Source organism: Ranitomeya imitator, chromosome 1 (genome assembly GCF_032444005.1).
Source record: "Ranitomeya imitator isolate aRanImi1 chromosome 1, aRanImi1.pri, whole genome shotgun sequence".
Lineage (NCBI taxonomy): Eukaryota > Metazoa > Chordata > Amphibia > Anura > Dendrobatidae > Ranitomeya > Ranitomeya imitator.
In genome coordinates, this window is record NC_091282.1 from 418,573,906 (window position 1) to 418,594,993 (window position 21,088).

Genomic DNA, 21,088 nt, shown 5'->3' on the forward strand with positions numbered 1-21,088 from the left:
TTTCTGGCTATCTGCTTTAAGTACCGTATCTTGTAATTTGATAAAAATTGCCAGTAACTTCAAAACTTCAGTTTATTTGTAATAGTTTCCCTGTTATTTGAAAAACAAATTAAAAGATTTTGCAGAGTGACTTTCCAAAATTTCATATCCATTGTGATGTAGCTGTAAGTGAAAGGAGTGCATAATATCATGCCATGGGTACGGAAAGTATTCAAACCACTTTAAATTTTTCACTCTTTGTTTCATTGCAGCCATTTGGTAAATTCAAAAAAAGTTCATTTTTTTCTCATTAATTTACACTCTGCACCCCCTCTTGACTGAAAAAAAGAGAAATGTAGAAATATTTGCATATTTATTAAAAAAGAAACGCTGAAATATCATATAGTCATAAGTATTTAGATTTCATATTTCATTCAGTATTCATATTTAAGTCACATGCTGTCCATTTCCTAGTGATCCTCCTTAAGATGGTTCTACTCCTTCATTGGAGGCTAGCAGTGTTTAATTAAACTGATAGGACTTGATTTGGAAAGGCACACACCTGTCTATATAAGACCTCACAGCTCACAGTGCATGTCAGACCAAATGAGAATCATGAGGTCAAAGGAACTGGCCAAGGAGCTCAGAGACAGAATTGTGGCAAGGCACAGATCTGGCCAAGGTTACAAAAGAATTTCTGCAATACTCAAGGTTCCTAAGAGCACAGTGGCCTCCATAATCCTTAAATGGAAGAAGTTTGGAACCACCAGAAGTCTTCCTAAACTTGGCTGTCCACCAACGTTCACCATCCAACCTGACGGAAATGGAGAGGATCTGCAAGGAAGAATGGCAGAGGATCCCCAAATCCAGGTGCGAAAAACTTGTTGCATTATTCCCAAGAAGACTCATGCCTGTATTAGCTCAAAAGGATGCTTCTACTCAATACTGAGCAAAGGGTCTGAATACTTATGACTATGTGATATTTCAGTTTTTCTTTTTTAATAACTTTGCAAAAATTTCTACATTTCTGTTTTTTTTCAGTCAAGATGTGGTGCAGAGTGTACATTAATGAGAAAAAAAATGAACTTTTTTGAATTTTCCAAACGGCTGCAATGAAACAAGGAGTTAAAATTTTGAAGGGGTCTGAATTCTTTCTGTGCCCACTGTATAAGGTGTATATTTGTAGCCTTCAATGGAGAATGTATTTAATTATGTAGTTTCATAATTTGTATTTTTTAAATAAAACTTGAAAAGTAATTATAAAATTCACATATTAGAAAATGTTTTACATTGTAATGGAAGAAAAAATGAGCTACAAAACCAAACTTTCTTATATATCTTTATTTAATATTATAAACATATTTTAAAGTTTTACTCTATTTATAAAATACTGTGTATTTCTTTAAGCTCTTTTTTGTCATCCTTGTTTTTCAGTTTTGCTGTTTCACTGATTAAATGTTTTTCATATAAAAAATAACAATTAAATAGTGTTGCTTGATTGACCTAATAGATCAAATACAAATAAATGTCTACATAGAAATAATTAGCAAAAAAGAATCTAATTGCTTTCCTTCTAAGAGTATAATTATCATGCATGTATGTAGTTGTTTCTGTTTGATTATGCTTTACTACAAATAAACAATTAGTAGATATTGTTATGCTTCACTTTGTTACTTAATTTAATAAAGTAGTTATAGTAATTAGTGACCAATCTAAATAATTCAATAGGAAAACAATGCATGGGTGCAGCATCAACCAGACAACTGATTTGGTATATGTGCATATACACATGAGTTGTGTCATAATCCATTTTTGGATTTGTGGCAGCTCTGGTTCCACTATTATTATTATTATTTATTTATATAGCACCATTGACTCCATGGTGCAGTACATGAGAAGGGGTTATGGGTCGCCCACCAGGGCAGCAGGATACTCGGTACTGGGTCCAGTCTTAAAGGGGATATCACGGTGGCTGCGACCCGGTTCGTGGCCCTGGATGCCCAATTAAAGGAGAAAAGTCTTTAAAGGGATATTGTAAAAGTCTATTGTTCATGATGCCACCTTTGGTGTTCGGTCAGTGGGGACCCACGCTTCTTTAAAGGCATCTTCTGGGGGATGTTGTTGCAGCAATGATGGTAACCCTTCCCACAGGTGAAGCGGGGTCCCCAGGGCTCCCAAAGGTGTGTGGCAAGGTGGTGAATGCCGATGAATAAGTGGAGGACACAAGTTGTAAAGTCTTTACCTGGTTTACTGAAGATGTAGTAGTCCACAGTTCACGGTACCAGGCTCAGGTGTCCTATGGTCCGGCAGGCTCAGAGGCAATGGGAGAAGCTCCTTCTCAGTTGAGGTCCGTGAGCCTTTTCTACTTGCTCTGTTATATGAGGTCCCTGCTACCTGAAGCTTTCTAACAAGGTCCTCGTTCTTTCCCCCTGTCCTGGGACAGGCACCTGCATGACAGGCAGCTTGAGCCATTTTACAGGGACTCTATCATGCCCCGGGCTCTTCAGGTGCTGCTGCATCTCAGGTGTGTTGTTACATACAGTTCTTGACCCTCCGGTTGTGCTCTGTGTCTTAGAGTCCCACAAAAGCCTCGGGCTCCCGGTACCCGGCTGCTGCACTCTGGCTCTGAGGGTGTCTGATCGCAGTTCCCCTCTGAGCCCTTTTTGTCTCCTTTGCTCCTTCCCTCTGTAGCTCCACGACATACAACCCTTCGGGTTCTCTGACTCCTTCCAGAGGATGTAGCTCCCTCATGGCTGCTCGGCCTCTCTGTCTGCTTTCATTTCCAGACTTCCTTCTCTTTCAGTGTCTCTATCAGACTGTCCTAACTCCTCCAGGTCAGGATACATATAGCTCAGGGAAGCTCCCCTGAATCTGGGTCCTGAGCTCCCCCTCCTGGCCTGGATTCGGAATGTGTTGTGTGTTGGTGCCTTACCTGGTAAAGAGAACTCCATTGCCTCTAAGCATGTAATTACCCTCCCTGAAGAAAAGGCAACATCACTATAGCAACCGGTTACCTAGGGTGCTACAGTTACATCAAAATTTAAAAATCACTTACAGTAAACAAACTAACAATGATAGACTGGTACAGAAGAAGAGGACCCTACCCTTGCGGGCTTACATTCTACAGGATTATGGGGACGGAGACAGTAGGTTGGGGGTTGCAGTAGCTCCGATGGTGTTGAGGTGGCAGCATAGTCATTACAAGTTGTATGCTTTTTCGAAGAGATGGGTTTTTAGGTTCTGTCTGAAGGATCCAAATGTGGATAATCGGACGTGTTGGGGCACAGAATTCCAGAAGATGGGGGATAGTCGGGAGAAATCTTGGAGGCGATTGGATGAGGACTAAATAAGTGTGGAGGAGAAAAGGAATTCCTGGTAGGACCGGAGATTACATGAGGGAAGATATTGGGAGATTAGTTCAGAAATATATGGAGGAGAAAGGTTATGGGTGGCTTTGTAGGTCAGTGTTAGTAGTTTAAACTGGATACACTTGGAAATTTGGAGCCAGTGAAGGGATTTACAAAGAGGGGAAGCAGGAGTGTAGCGAGGAGATTAATTAGTCGGGCAGCAGAGTTAAGGATGGAGAGTTGTGAGAGTGTTAGAAGGTAGGCCACAGAGGAGAATGTAGAAGTGGTCAAGGCGAGAGATGATTAGGGCATGAACAAGCATTTTGGTAGAGTGAGGGTTGAGGAAAGGATGGATTCATAATTTAAATGTAGCTTTTTTCCTTTCAGGCCAGCAGGGGTTAATGTCAATTTTCCTTGCTGGCAGCTTGCTGCAGCAGCTGAATTGCTAAGTCAGCTGATGTGGATGGTGACCACTCCCACCATCCTTTAAATAGTCACCTGATGCATCAGCTGACTTTTGGTGATAGAGTTATTCTATGTAGACCAGCCTTGCAGTTGCAGCTCTTTTGTGTCAACGATGTATCAGCTACTTCTGGAGTTCAGGGTCCTGTTTCTGTGTTCTCTGCGGTGTGAAGCATGGCAGCGGTGCCTGGAGATATATTTTTTGTGCTTTTACCTTGTCTGTCTCATGCTTGTCACTGTATTTGTACCATCTGCAGTAGTGAGGCTAGCGCCCTTGCTGGCCAGTGCACTAGCCAGGGCAGTGTAAGGTGACAGTGAGGGATGAGGTTCGTGACGGCAGCAGGGGGAAGGACCCGCTTAGGGCGTTAGGGGAGTGAAGGGACAGGCTCAAGTTGAAGCTCAGGAGGTTCCCATCCCTCATTCCCTATTGTTAGGGCCTTCCTCTCCCCTTTACCATTCCGTTGAGTGTGTGTTATGCTGTCCGCTGACCGACCCCCAGTGGGATTATGACAAATTGTGTCTGGTTGACCCAGTAACCATTAGTGTTTGCCTCTTTCAGATTTCTTATTTTTTTGCATGTTTGTCACACTTAAATGTATCAGATCGCCAAGAAAATGTAAATGTTAGACAAAGATAACACAAATAAATACAAAATGCTGTTTTTAAATGAAGGTCTTTATTATTAAGGGAAAAAGAAATCCAAACCTACAGGCCCCCGTATGGAAAAGTAATTGTACTAAGCCTAATAACTGATTGGGCCACCCTTTGCACTAACAACTGCAATCAAGCATTTGGAATAACTGGCAATAAGTGTTTTACAACGCTCTAGAGAAACTTTGGCCTAATCATCTTTGCAGAATTGTTGTAATTCAACCACATTAGAGGGTTTCCGAGCATGAACCACCTTTTTAAGGTCATGCCACAGCATTTCAATCGGATTAACATCAGAACTTTGACTAGGCCACATCAAAATCCTAATTTTGTTTTTCTTAAGCCATTAAGAGTAGGTCCACACGGTCAGTAATCGGCAGCGCTTTGGATGCAGCACATGTCCGCTGCGTTCATAGTGCTGCCGGCTTTTGAACGAAGGTGATTTTGCATGTGTTCATTGAACCGTGCAGAATCACTGCATCCAATACATTGTATGGGTGAGATTTATCTTGCAGAGACTCAAGTCTCCGCAAGATAAATTGACATGCTGCGGTCTGGAAAGATGCGCCACATGTCCATTTCCGCGGGTGATCCGAAGTCATCGATACATGCATAGTGGGCATGGAATTCTTTGAAATCCCATCCACTATGCTGCAATATCTGGATGCTGTGGGTTGGGCTGAACTGCGGTGACCTAAGAGAGATTCCCATTGGCATTGTTAAAAAAACTCACGTCACCGCCTGTCACTGTGAGCTTTGCTTGGCTGGTTTGGCTGGTTATTAAAAATACGGGGAAACCCACATAATTTTTTTCTAAAATTATGTATTTACAGCGCAGGAGCCGGCTGATGAATACTCCCATCAGCCGCTCCTGCTCTCACTGTTATTAGCTGTACAGCAGGTGTAGGCTGGGAGTGGTAGTCCTAACAGCTGACACCAGTGACCGGAGGTGAACTGTATACCTCCAATCACAGCTGCTGGTTCACACTGTCATTTGACAGCATGGGAACCATGGCTCTCTGACCGGTGGTAATGATTTAGCTGCCGATCAGAAGCAGTGTTTGCTGCGCTGTCATGCACATGACAGTGGGACAAACACCCGGTGTTCGGGCAGCCGAACCCGAACACTAACACGGACTTCTTAGTGAAGTCCATAAAGCAAAAAAACCTTCCTCACTATAAATAATATTGAACCCTTCAAAAATACAACTTACACCGATTGAGAACAGCTGAAGGATCAGTTAATACAGTATATAAAATCTATCAAACTTTATTAGAACAATAATACATAATATAAACACAAAAAATATTAAAAATAGAACTATGTAGGTATACTTAGAAACATCCAACTAAGACCAACTACAACATGTTCCAAATTATTATGCAAATTATATTTTTCTCGGATTTTCCTAAATGGTCGGTGCAAATGACAGTCAGTCTAATAAAAATTATCACTCGTTAGAGTATACATCGAATTCAATTGCGAAACCTCCCAATGATAACAGTATAATCTCCAAAATGAATAAAACCTCAAAATGCACTGTTCCAAATTATTAGGCACAGTAGAATTTCTAAACATTTTATATGTTTTAAAGAACTGAAAATGCTCATTTGTGGATTTTGCAGCATTAGGAGGTGACATTCACTGAACAAAAAGCTATTGAACTCCAAAACATCCTAACAGGCCACGTTACATGTTAACATAGGAAGTCTTCTTTGACCTTCACAATTCTTGCATCCATTGAACTTGTGAGTTTTTGGAGAGTTTCTGCTTGTATTTCTTTGCATGAAGTAACAATAACCTCCCAGATTTTCTGTTTTCATGTGAACTGCCTCCCAGCCTCATAGATCTTTTGCTTGATGATACTCCAAAGGTTCTCTATAGGGTTGAGGTCAGGGGAAGATGGTGGCCACACCATGAGTTTATCTCCTTTTATACCCATAGCAGCCAATGACTCAGAGGTATTCTTTGCCGCATGAGATGGTGCATTGTAATGCATGAAGATGATTTTGCTCCTGAAGGCACATTTCTGCATTTTATACCATGGAAGAAAGTTGTCAGTCAGAAACTCTATATACTTTGCAGAGGTCGTTTTCATACCTTCAGGAACCTTAAAGGGCCCTAGCAGCTGTTTCCCCATGATTCCGGCCCAAAACATGACTCCTCCACCTCCTTGCTGACGTCGCAGCCTTGTTGGACATGGTGGCCATCCACCAACCATCCACTACTTCATCCATCTGGACCATCCAGGGTTGCTCGACACTCATAAGTAAACAAGACTGTTTGAAAATTAGTCTTCATGTGTGTCTGGGCCCACTACAACCTTTTCTGCTTGTGAACACTGTTTAGGGTGGCCGAATAGTAGGTTTATGCACCAAAGCAAGCCTTTGAAGGATCCTACACCTTGAGGTTTGAGGGACTAAAGAGGCACCCTCAGCTTCAAATATCTGTTTTCTGGTTTGTAATGGCTTTTTAGCAGCTACTCTCTTAATGCAAAGAACTTACCTGGCAGAAACCTTCCTCATGATGCCTTTATCAGCACGAACACGTCTGTGCTCAGATTCAGCCACAAATCTCTTAACAGTACGATGATCACGCTTAGGTTTTCTGGAAATATCTAATGTTTTCATCCTTTGACCAAGGCATTGCACTATTTGAAGCTTTTCGGCAGCAGAGAGATCCCTTTTCCTTCCCATGTTACTTGAAAACTGCAGCCTGCTTAATCCTCCGTCACATACAACTGATCTGACAGGCGCTTCTCTTTTACTTTCATTTCTCCTTCCTCACCAGATTGTGAGGAAACCCCCTCCCTCCAGGTAGTCTCCTGTCTCTTGAAGGTCTGTGAAACCTGATATCACAGTTGGATTTCAGAGCTTCAGGGGAGAGGATATAGCTGCAAAGATCTCTCAGGCTCATTGTATGTGAATACGTCACATTCAGTAAGGTTGGTATTTTATGTTTTTATTCATCACAATAGTTTATTTAGCTTGTTTTATGAATGTATAGCACAAAATGTGAGGATATTTCATAGAAATAAGGGAGATTTTATAAAAGAAAGTGTGCTGCTCAGGCATATACAGTAGTTCCCTAACATATTCCTTCTCTTGCTTCAGATTATCTGCTGAAATGGAGAGGAAAATGTACAATTTATCCAAACAACTTGATGTTGAGGAAGTAACAAACATGCTGTTAGATGACAGAGACCTCACACTGAATGAGGATTTAGGAGAGGAAAGTGGTTTACAAGTTGTGATCTGATTGATTATCTGAAAATTCAGAAGCTGTCATATGTGGGAACTGTAAGAAAAAACAAAAGGGAATTGCCGCCACAGTTTGTAAGTGTGAAAGAGAGACAACAGTACAGCAGTATGTTTGCATTCCATAATGGAAAGGCTTTAGTTTCCTATGTACCACATGCCAAAAAAATCGTACTTCTTCTATCAACACTTCATGATGATGCTGCCATCGATCCTGGGACTGGGGCAGAAAAAAAAACGGAGATAATTACATTTTACAATGCCACCAAAGGGGGTGTGGATACAGCAGATCAGATGTGCTCCACTTTCAACGTCAGCAGAAACATCAAACGCTGGTCAATGGTCATATTTTTTGCTATGTTGAATTTGGGTGGTATAAATTCACAAGTAATTTATCTTGAAAACAAGCTTGAACCACTCCGTAGACGATTGTATCTGAAAAAATTGGCCCATGAACTAGTACTTGGAGAGCTACGCAGGAGAAGCGTGAAAACAATCGGTATCCCCTCTCGCCTTCAAGTTCAGCTCAAAAGGTTCCGCCCAGAAGATGATGGTGAAAAGTCACCATCTGCACCACCTCACAAAAGAAGGAGATGCACCACCTGCCAAACGGAAAGCGGAACCAGAAGGCTTTCAAATTATGAATGTCTCAAATGTCATAAAGCAATTTGCCTGACACATGCAAAAATGGTGTGTAATTCTTGCTATTTGCTCTGCAAGTGTGACTTTTCTGGGGAAACCTCAGCATCTACTTCTGATTGAATATGTTTTTAATAGTACTTAAGGTACCTTAAAATTAAGTTTGTGTTCAAAAATTTTCTTTGTACATTTTTTTGAGAGAGTCGAACTGGGGACTATTTGGCGTGAGTTTTGAAAAGTTTGTATTTCATAGTTATTAGTTTTATGTTAAGTAAATGTTTTTTTTTGCAACTGATTATGTGTAGTCTCTTTTATTACATCCCTATGAAGGTCACTGATCACTTTTAGAGCACTGAAATTGCAAACATTAGATATTATAGGTATTTTTCCAGCAGGCGCCTGACAGGCACATTGGATGTGAACTCGTTAGTCCGAATATTGTATGTGACGGAGGGTTAATAATCATTTTGTAAGTAGGTTTCCTTTAATTAGAATAACCTGGAAAACTAATTATCACGTGTTTAAGATTGATTTCAGTGATCCATTGAGCCCCTGAGACACAATAGGACTAGAAATAGGAAAAACCCAATGTGGCTAAACAAAGAAGTAAGACAGGCAATTAACAGTAAAAAGAAAGCATTTGCACTACTAAAGCAGGATGGCACCATTGAAGCTCTAAAAAACTATAGGGAGAAAAATACTTTATCTAAAAAACTAATTAAAGCTGCCAAAAAGGAAACAGAGAAGCACATTGCTAAGGAGAGTAAAACTAATCCCAAACTGTTCTTCAACTATATCAATAGTAAAAGAATAAAAACTGAAAATGTAGGCCCCTTAAAAAATAGTGAGGAAAGAATGGTTGTAGATGACGAGGAAAAAGCTAACATATTAAACACCTTCTTCTCCACGGTATTCACGGTGGAAAATGAAATGCTAGGTGAAATCCCAAGAAACAATGAAAACCCTATATTAAGGGTCACCAATCTAACCCAAGAAGAGGTGCGAAACCGGCTAAATAAGATTAAAATAGATAAATCTCCGGGTCCGGATGGCATACACCCACGAGTACTAAGAGAACTAAGTAATGTAATAGATAAACCATTATTTCTTATTTTTAGTGACTCTATAGCGACAGGGTCTGTTCCGCAAGACTGGCGCATAGCAAATGTGGTGCCAATATTCAAAAAGGGCTCTAAAAGTGAACCTGGAAATTATAGGCCAGTAAGTCTAACCTCTATTGTTGGTAAAATATTTGAAGGGTTTCTGAGGGATGTTATTCTGGATTATCTCAATGAGAATAACTGTTTAACTTCATATCAGCATGGGTTTATGAGAAATCGCTCCTGTCAAACCAATCTAATCAGTTTTTATGAAGAGGTAAGCTATAGACTGGACCACGGTGAGTCATTGGACGTGGTATATCTCGATTTTTCCAAAGCGTTTGATACCGTGCCGCACAAGAGGTTGGTACACAAAATGAGAATGCTTGGTCTGGGGGAAAATGTGTGTAAATGGGTTAGTAACTGGCTTAGTGATAGAAAGCAGAGGGTGGTTATAAATGGTATAGTCTCTAACTGGGTCGCTGTGACCAGTGGGGTACCGCAGGGGTCAGTATTGGGACCTGTTCTCTTCAACATATTCATTAATGATCTGGTAGAAGGTTTACACAGTAAAATATCGATATTTGCAGATGATACAAAACTATGTAAAGCAGTTAATACAAGAGAAGATAGTATTCTGCTACAGATGGATCTGGATAAGTTGGAAACTTGGGCTAAAAGGTGGCAGATGAGGTTTAACAATGATAAATGTAAGGTTATACACATGGGAAGAAGGAATCAATATCACCATTACACACTGAACGGGAAACCACTGGGTAAATCTGACAGGGAGAAGGACTTGGGGATCCTAGTTAATGATAAACTTACCTGGAGCAGCCAGTGCCAGGCAGCAGCTGCCAAGGCAAACAGGATCATGGGGTGCATTAAAAGAGGTCTGGATACACATGATGAGAGCATTATACTGCCTCTGTACAAATCCCTAGTTAGACCGCACATGGAGTACTGTGTCCAGTTTTGGGCACCGGTGCTCAGGAAGGATATAATGGAACTAGAGAGAGTACAAAGGAGGGCAACAAAATTAATAAAGGGGATGGGAGAACTACAATACCCAGATAGATTAGCGAAATTAGGATTATTTAGTCTAGAAAAAAGACGACTGAGGGGCGATCTAATAACCATGTATAAGTATATAAGGGGACAATACAAATATCTCGCTGAGGATCTGTTTATACCAAGGAAGGTGACGGGCACAAGGGGGCATTCTTTGCGTCTGGAGGAGAGAAGGTTTTTCCACCAACATAGAAGAGGATTCTTTACTGTTAGGGCAGTGAGAATCTGGAATTGCTTGCCTGAGGAGGTGGTGATGGCGAACTCAGTCGAGGGGTTCAAGAGAGGCCTGGATGTCTTCCTGGAGCAGAACAATATTGTATCATACAATTATTAGGTTCTGTAGAAGGACGTAGATCTGGGTATTTATTATGATGGTTATAGGCTGAACTGGATGGACAAATGTCTTTTTTCGGCCTTACTAACTATGTTACTATGTTACTATGTTACAATACCATCCATGAGTTTATTTGAAAAACAAAACAATTACATCTTTATGACACTTAAATCCAATTTGCATAATAATTTGGAACACGGTGTAAATGAATTTTTGAGTTTAAAACCTTTTTTTAGAGTAGCGCAAATTTTCCAAGTATTTGGGTTGGGTGGTTGGTTTTTAAACATTTTTAGTTGTGTGTGTTATGGTATTTACTTACCTTTCTGTCTTTCTTTAGAAAAATATTCAGAATTGGGAGTCCTCAGTGGTTGATACCTTTTAATGGCTAACCGAAAAGATGGTAACAAATTACAAGCTTTCGAGACTACTCAGGTCTCTTCATCAGGCATAGACTAAAAGAAATTCTGGAGAATCACATATTTATGCACAACACATCACAGGAAAAAAAAAACATGGATAAGACAAGTGACATGAAGCAGAATTACGGTACTTCATGTCACCTGTCTTATCCATGTTTTTTTTTTTCTGTTTGTATGTTTAATGTTCCTAGAAGATACACAGGGGCTTTGACTGCCTTTGTTTTGATTATGCGATACGTCTGTACCTGCGGTGCGCATAGCTGCGCGTGAGCTGTGGGGTCCTGGTGTGGAGGAGCTTGCACAGGCGACGAGTCGCCTTGGTTACATTTCCGGTCGCATGACCAGATCATGTGACTGGGTGGTGTGTCTGCCGAGCGCCATCCCCTCCGTGACATCGCAACATGGTGGACACAGGCTCAGTTGATTATCTCATTAGTAGACTGTTATTTAAGGACAGACTCATTATGCTACTTCACCTCCTGACGAAACTGCGAATGGTGGTGAAACGCGCGTCGAGGTGCATGTACAGCAGCATTATATATCCCCCTAACATGGACACAGGTAATTAACCATTTAGCTAGGGCTGTTGTTGGGGGGGAGTTGCCCCTGAATATTCATCATACGATTTTTTACACACTGATTACTTCTGTATTATAAGTCGTAGTTTACTGCTGTCTCTGTGGCATCTCTTTAAATGGGATCGCATTATTTATTGATTTAATATGTCATTCATTTGTGGTCCTTTATGCACTGCAGCCACTTTATACCTTTTGTCACAGTGTCCATCACAATGGGATATTCCATAGACATATCTAATGTTGCTTTAATGAACTAATACTGTTATGTCACTGATGTGTGCTATGGCATGTCTGCTGTAGTTGATCTTAGTTGACTGTTTCTAAGTATAGCTATATAGTCCTATTTTAATATTTTTGTGTTTATATTATGTATTATTGTTCTATTAAAGTTTGATATATTTTATATACTCTATTGACTGATCCTTCAGCTGTTCTCAATTGGTCTAAGTTCTTAGTGAAGTCAATGGTCGATGACCATGCCCGAACATTAGGTGTTTGGTACGGACGCCGAACTTTACTGTTCTGGTTCGCCCATCTCAACTTATATATGCGCATGCTTCTATAAAATATGAATAAAACAGTCATGCAATAGCCTTCCATTTTAATGATGAAAAATTCAATTCATTGTGCTTGATGCTCATTTACTTTGGGCCAGTCAGAAGATGTACACTCTAGGATACAATGATATGCAGTGTACAGAGAGTCACACACATTCAATGTATGAATTTTATGTCCTATAAGGTATATTCGTAGAGGAAGTATTAATTATAAATGAATCTAATTAAATTGATACATCCTTTTATATTATTGGGGCAAATGATAACGAACTATCCTACATGACATATTTTATATTGGATGATACTACAAGGATAGGTATTGAAGTGCATTATTAAAAAATTTAAATCATACCTGACCTTTGTATGTATTGTGAGGCAGTGACAGCTACATTAGAGGGTTTCTGAGAATGAACCGCCTTTTTAAGGTCATGCCTCAGCATTTCAATCGGATTAAGGTCAGAACTTTGACTAAGCCACTCCAAAGTCTTAATTTTGTTTTTCTTAAGTCATTCAGAGGTGGACTTCTTGCTGCTGTGTTTTGGATCATTGTTCTGCTGCATAACCCCAGTGTGATTCAGCTTGAGGTCACGAACAGATGGCAATACATTCACCTTCAGGATTTTTTGGTAGACAGCAGAATTCATGATTCCATTTACCACATCAAATCTTCCAGGTCCTGAAGCAGCAAAACATCCCCAGACCATCACACTACCACCACCCTATTTTACTGTTGGTATGATGTTCCTTTTCTGAAATGCTGTTTTATTTCTACGCCAGATGTAATGGGATGTACAGTACAGACCAAAAGTTTGGACACACCTTCTCATTTACAGATTTTTCTGTATTTTCATGACTATGAAAATTGTAAATTCACACTGAAGGCATCAAAACTATGAATTAACATATGTGGAATTATATACTTAACAAAAAAGTGTGAAACAACTGAAAATATGTCTTATATTCTAGGTTCTAGGTTCTTCAAAGTAGCCACCTTATGCTTTGATGACTGTTTTGCACACTCTTGGCATTCTCTTGATCAGCTTCAAGAGGTAGCAACCAGAAATGGTCTTCCAACAATCTTGAAAGAGTTCCCAGAGATGCTTAGCACTTGTTGGCCCTTTTGCCTTCACTCTGCAGTCCAGCTCACCCCAAATCATCTCGATTGTGCTCAGGTCTGGTGACTGTGGAGGCCAGGTCATCTGGAGTAGCACCCCATCACTCTCCTTCTTGGTCAAATAGCCCTTACACAGCCTGGAGGTGTGTTTGGGGTCATTGTCCTGTTGAAAAATAAATGATGGTCCAACTAAACGCAAACCAGATGGAATAGCATGCCGCTGCAAGATGCTGTGGTAGCCATGCTGGTTCAGTATGCATTCAATTTTGAATAAATCCCCAACAGTGTCACCAGCAAAGCACCCTCACACCATCACACCTCCTTCTCCATGCTCCACGATGGGAACCAGGCATGTAGAGTCCATCCGTTCACCTTTTCTATGTCGCACAAAGACACGGTGGTTGGATCCAAAGATCTCAAATTTGGACTCATCAGACCAAAGCACAGATTTCAAATGGTCTAATGTCCATTCCTTGTTTGCTTCAGCCCAAACAAGTCTCTTCTGCTTGTTGCCTGTCCTTAGCAGTGGTTTCCTAGCAGCTATTTTACCATGAAGACCTGCTGCACAAAGTCTCCTCTTAACAGTTGTTGTAGAGATGTGTCTGCTACTAGAACTCTGTGTGGCACTGACCTGGTCTCTAATAGTCTATTCAGTAGGACTATCAGCTGTGTATCCACCAGACTTCTGCACAACACAACTGATGGTCCCAACCCCATTTATAAGGCAAGAAATCCCACTTATTAAACCTGACAGGGCACACCTGTGAAGTGAAAACCACTTCTGGTGACTATCTTTTGAAGCTTATCAAGAAAATGCCAAGAGTGTGCAATGCAGTCATCAAAGCAAAAGGTGGCTACTTTCAAGAACCTAGAATATAATACATATTTTCAGTTGTTTCACACTTTTTTGTGAAGTATATAATTCCACATGTGTTAATTCATAGTTTTGATGCCTTCAGTGTGAATTTACAATTTTCATAGTCATGAAAATACAGAAAAATCTTTAAATGAAAAGGTGTGTCCAAACTTTTGGACTGTACATCTTTCAAAAAGTTGAACTTTTGTCTCGTCAGTACACAGAGTATTCTCCCAAAAGTCTAGGGGATCATCAAGATGTGTTCTGGCAAAACTGAGACTGAAATGTTTTTATTGTTCAGCAGTGGTTTTTGTCTTGGAACTCTGCCGTGCAGGCCATTTTTGCCCAGTCTCTTTCTTATGGTGGAGTCATGAACACTAATCTTAACTAAGGCGAATGAGGCCTGCAGTTCTTTGCATATTGTTGTCATGTGACCTCTTTGCTGAGTTGTTTCTGTGCTCTTGGAGTAATTTTGGTTGGTCGGCCATTCCTTGGAAAATTCACCACTGCTCAATGTTGTGGCTTTCCCTGTGGTTCGCTGGAGTTCCAAAGCTTTATAACCTTTTCCAGACTGATAGATCTTAATTACTTTGTTTTCCAGAATGTCTTTGGATTGCGGCAGGATGTCTAGCTTTTGAGGATCTTTTGGTCTATTTCACTTTATCAGAGAGGTCCTTTTTAAGTGATCGCTTGATTGAGTCCATGTGTGGCAGCAATCAGGCCTGAGTGTGGCTAGGGAACTTTTACTCAGCTTCCCAATGATATGGTAAATCACAATTAATTTATGTGTTAAGGGAGGGGCAATCACTTTTCAACACAAAGCAATGTAGGTTTGGACTTCTATTTCCCTTATAAATAAATACCTTCATGTAAAAACTGCATTTTATGGTTATTTGTGTTATCTTTGTCTATTATTTAAATTTGTTTGGTGATCTGAAACATTTAAGTGTGACAAACACACAAAACAATAGGAAATCAAGAAGAGGGAAAACATCTTGTCACTCCACTATATATATATATATATAGAGAGAGAGAGAGAGAGAGAGAGAGAGAGAGAGAGAATGGGAGTGCACTTTATAATCCAAAGTGAGCTTACCGGGGGCTGGCAGCGGTGGAGCGAGGTCATAAGAGGCAGGGTCGCTGCTTCAGGAGGCCAGCAGGGAGCCCACCGATACGATAGGGAAAGTGGACTCTGCTTACCGGTGCTGATTCCTGAGATTCCAGGCACTGCCGAATTGCCCTGCTCCTGCTGACGCTGACCTCCTGAAGAAGCTGCCCTGCCTCCTGTGACCTTGCTCCACTGCAGCCATCCCCCAGTAAGCTACCGTTGAAAGGGAATATAGGACACACCACCATTTTATACATTTTTTTTTTTCCTATTTTGCATACCAAAATTTGGGGTGCGTCTTATGGTCCGATGCGTCTTAAAATCCGTGGGCTACTAACCACCTTTTTTGCCACATTGCTTGGTCTGCTGCCTTCATTCATTATTGCTTTTCTGGATGGTTTGGTATTTGCCAGGCAGGCTCTTCTACCACCTTACCCTGGTGCTGATCCTGATTTTCTGTTCTCTTTTTTATATTTATACGGTATATATATATATATATATAGATATATATATATATATATATATATATATATATCTATATATATATATATATATATATACATTCCAGTCACAAATTTGGACCCAGCTGCACATGCATTGTTTTTTTTGTTTTATTGGAATGTGCACATTGCAGATTCAGACGGAAAGCAGCAAAGCCAAGAAAGGACCACATATAGAATCAAGGAGTAAACAAATACAGTACATGTAAGATAAGTCATAATAAGTGATAAAACTTGGATTGGACAAATCTCCTATTATTATGATGACAGCTTTGCACCCTCCCTTAGCATGTTCTTAAGCAGCTTCATCAGGAGGTCATTTGGAATTGCCTTCCAACAGTTTTGAAGGTGTTCCCATAGGAGCTGAGCATTAGCCATCTCAATTGGGTTGAGGTCGGGTGAGGCCATGCAATCTTACACAGCATACCATCTTGTTCCTTCTTGGTGACATATCCCTATCATAGCCTAAAGGTGTTTAGGGTTATTTTCCTGTTGTAATAAAATATCCCACTAAGTGCAAACGAGATAGGGTGGCATGTGTTTGCCGAATTCTGTCTTAACTATGATGGGCAAGTGTGTCTGGAATTTTAAATAGCGTATATACTTGAGTATAAGCCGAGATTTTCAGCCCACTTTTTTGGGCTGAAAGTCCCCCTCTCGGCTTATACTTGAGTCATACCCAGGGGAGGGGGAGCGGGGGCTGTCTAATTAAACTCACCTACTCCCTGCACGTCCCTGCTTCTTCCAGCACTGCATCTTCTTCCTGTAGTGAGCGGTCACATGGTACCGCTCATTACAGTAATGAATATGCGGCTCCACCTTCCATAGAGGTGGAACCGCATATTCATTACTTTAATGAGCGTTAACGGTGACCGCTCACTACAGGAAGAAAATGCGGCGCCGGGGAACAGATGTGCAGCGACAGCGCCAGGAGCAGGTAAGTATGACGGGGGCAGTGCGCGATACTCACCTGCTCCTCATTCCACCGTCGGCGCCGCTGTGTCTTCCGCAGTGACGCTCAGGTCAGAGGGCGCGGTGACGCGATTAGTGCAAGGCTCCCTCTTCCTGAATGTCGGCGCAGAGGATGGGAAGACACAGCGGTGGTCAGAGGTGGAACGGGAAAGGTGAGTATAGCAAGTGTTGGGGCCTGAGAGGTGAGTATGTAATTTTTTTATTTTTTTAATCGCAGTAACAGCATATGGGGCAAATATCTGTATGGAGCATCTTATGTGGCCATGTGCAGCATGATATGGGGCAAATATATGTATGGGGCCATGTGCAGCATGATATGGGGGCAAATATCTGTATGGGGCCATGTGCAGCATGATATGGGGGGCAAATATCTGTATGGGGCATCTTATGTGGCCATGTGCAGCATGACATGGGGGCAAATATCTGTATGGGGCATCTGTATGGGGCCATGTGCAGCATTATATGGGGGCAAATATCTGTATGGAGCATCTTATGGGGTCATAATCAACATTTGTGGAGCATTATACGGGGCAAATATCTGTATGGAGCATCTTATCTGGCCATGTGCAGCATTATATGGGGCAGTTAACTGTATGGAGCATCTTATGGGGCCATAATCCACATTTGTGGAGCATTATACGGGGCAAATGTCTGTATGGAGCATCTTATGGGGTCATAGTCAATATTTGTGCAGCATTATATGGGGCATATTTTAATATGGAGCATCTTATGGAGCCCATCATAAACTGTTTGGAGCATTATATGGGGCGTATTTTAATATGGATCATCTTATGGAGCCCATCATAAACTGTATGGAGCATTATATGGGGCTCCTGATTGAATATGGATATTCAAAAACACTTAACCTACTGATGTCTCAATTAATTTTACTTTTATTGGTACCTATTTTAATTTTTGAAATTTACCAGTAGCTGCTGCATTTTCCACCCTAGGCTTATACTCGAGTCATTAAGTTTTCCCAGTTTTTTGTGGCAAAATTAGGGGGTCGGCTTATACTCGGGTTGGCTTATATTCGAGTATATACGGGTAAATCGCCAGATGTGCCATGAACAGAGCACCCCCACACCATTACACCAAAATCTTGACTTACCAGACCACAGTACTGATTTCCACTTATCTAATATCCAGTACTTGTGTTGGTTGGAACAAGCAAGTCTCTTCTTTTTGTTTGCAGTTCTTAATATCGGCTTCTTTGCAGCAATTTGACCATAAAGGCCTGCTTTTCACAGTCTCCCCTGGACAATTGATGTTGAGACGAGTCTGCTACTTAATGTCTGTGCTTCTTTTATGAAGACTGTTATCTCATGTGCTGTCAATTTGAAGTTTCGGTTGCTGATAACTCTGATGAACTTATCCTCAGTAACAGAGATAAATCTTGGTCTTCCTTTCCTGGGGTGTTCCTCATGAGAGCCAGATTCATCAAAGCAATTAATTTTTTACATGACTACATTAGATTGACTGACATTCATGTCTTAAATCACATATGGCAAACTCTGTCCCACAGGGCAAATTTGGCCCCCGGGTGAGTATATTTGGCCTGCGACACCCAGCCCCACACTTACCCCGCCCAGCATCTCATGTTCAAATGTACCGGCATCCTGCGCAGCCGACATGATGACTTCATTTCAATGCTTCACCTGTGCAGAGCAGTGAAGAGCTTTAGAGCACTCGCTGCAGAGACCAGAGCTATGGGGCAATGGGGAGAGGGTTTTTTCATGTGGGGTCCATTATACTGGAGGACTATGTGGGACCATTAATTTGTATGAAGCACTATGTGGGGCCATTATACTGTATGGAGGACTATGTATGGTTGTTAAAAAGAAAATTAAAAATTTGAAACCACTTTCTAATGAGAGGTGATTCCACAAATTAACTTTTAACAATTTGTACAGTATCTGTTCATTGAAAGCAATTTTAGCTGATGGCCTGATAAAGCTACTTAAAGCATTACTCAAGGTTTTTTTTTATTTTAGCACATGGATAGTGCTACTAAGTTGACAGCCCTAGTATTATTCTTACCAGCCACCGTTTTCAGCTTTTCCTTTTTCCCTTTTCTTCAGTCCCACACTGCCTCCTTGTGACCACAACTTCTGATTACCCAAAAATCAGGGGTAGTTGTCGCAAGCTCTCAATGCAAGTGTATAAGAGCCTAGTTCTGGCTCCCAAAGACTTACATTGAGTAGTGACTTCCGAATCGCCCACCAAACACTATAGCGTTTCGTCAGGTCACCAACTGCAATAGACGAACACGGCAATGCTGAAAAAAGATGAAGGTGGCAACTGGTGAATATGAGACTAGGGGCAGGGAGCTTAGATTGGTAGCACAACTCCAGCACTGCAATACAAAAATGTTGGAATTGTGCTTTAAGAGAGTTCAAAGGGTGTTTAGCTCACTTCAGGGTCATAGGGGGTACTTCAAGGAATCCAACGTTTAACACATTTTATTTATTTTTTTTTTCATATGTGTTTCTTTACTCCATGTTTCCATATGCCTTTGTTCTTGGTTTTGCTGCCTTCAGTCTGAATCTGGATTATGCAAATTCTAATAAGATAAATAAAAACCATTGCATGAAGAGGTGAGTGCAAACTTTTGACCGTGCTATACCATATATATTTACAGTTGTATGACTTGAACAAAACCGAATTTCACATTATCAATTATCATTTTTAACTTATTCTACTAATGAAATTTATCATGGACAGGTCCAAGTGTAGAAGATATCCTACTCAAAGAATTCAAAGAATTGTCAGATGGTGACCTTAAAGTAGCTATTACAACTATGCACATGTCATTGGAGGTAAGAACAAATGTTTTATTTTGTATTTTATAACACTCAATCACATGTACATTTAGTTACATTTCTATACTTTTATCTATTACAAATATATACAGTTTATATATATATATATATATATATATATATATGTATCTAACTAGTGATTTGTTTTCAAAGACTCGTTAGTAATTCCCATAATTTCTTTTGACACTCAGCATTTATGGAATAAAAGCCACAATGCAGGTGGTGCAGTAAGGTGACGGCCATTTTGTTCTAGTCATCTCTTCCTCTTTCCCGACACTGTCAGTAATAGATGCCCATTAAAGTTGTGTTGCTTCATGCTGTCTATTTGGGACCGCCACTATTATCCCTTTGAAAATGAACAGTGTCAAGGAGTAGGACTGAAGAATGTAGTTGTAGCTGGTAAAGATGTGCCAGGCCCTGACAGGGACAAATGTCAGTACCAATCACCCAAGTGCCGATGGTCATTCCCCTTACCTAACTGTACTGGGTTATATAAAAGACCTTAAAGAAATTGTTCAATACTTGGACAACTCCTTCTCATACCCCACCCTTGGCACCGGTAAAATAAAAGCCTATACTCCTCTCCCATGTCGGCGCCGTTCCCACACTGTCGGCACTCGCTCTCCTTGGGGCTTCCATGCTGTTGTGACACATGACCACGGCGCCCAATCATTGCTGGTGTCTCTGTCCCAGCCTCCTGTCGAATTGAACGTGAAGAAGAAGTCAGATCAGCTGCAGCCCGGACTTCCTCTTCATGTTTGATTTGTCTGCAGGCGGAGACAGAGACGTCAGTGCTGATTGGGCGCCGGGCTCATGTGTCAAAACAACCGCACAAGAGCTCCAGGGCCGCGAATGCTGACATTTAGATGAAGAAAGGGTTGTCCAAGTAGTGCACTTCCAACACAGGTCGCCATCCTTTAAGTTGGATGGCAACCTGTGCGACACTTTCTGTTGTTGTCTCTTACAGATTTGTATGGTGTATTTAATATTAATTTGTTATTTTGAAGATGTTTTCCAGTGATTCTCTCACTGTTTTGGTCAATTTTGTATTAAATATGAGGAAAATTGTAAAGCGATTACATGTCTTATTGGTGGGGAACGGGCGTTTTGTAGGTGTCTTTTCCCAATTTATGAAGGTACATCCATTTTTATTCATTATATTTATACAAATTTAAATTAAAACGTATGGACAATCTTTTATTGTGCTTTCTCTCAGTACATCTTATTGTGAAAATAACTGCAATGTCCTTAAAATACACATTCAGTTTTATGATGCGGTTTTTGCCATAGTAGTGTAACAAAATCTGTCAATTTATATGAA

At 40.7% G+C, this 21,088-nt stretch overlaps 1 protein-coding gene across 6 annotated transcripts in view; it reads left to right on the forward strand.

The window, feature by feature from the left end:
- PRUNE2 (prune homolog 2 with BCH domain) overlaps positions 1 to 21,088 on the forward strand; it is a 458,932-nt gene that overhangs the window by 41,482 nt on the left and 396,362 nt on the right. For all 6 annotated transcript variants that reach the window (XM_069763045.1, XM_069763070.1, XM_069763062.1 and 3 more), the window contains exon 3: positions 19,670 to 19,764. In XM_069763045.1, coding sequence (XP_069619146.1) covers positions 19,747 to 19,764 — 18 coding nt within the window. In that variant the 5' untranslated portion in view covers positions 19,670 to 19,746. The remainder of the gene's footprint in view (positions 1 to 19,669; positions 19,765 to 21,088) is intronic.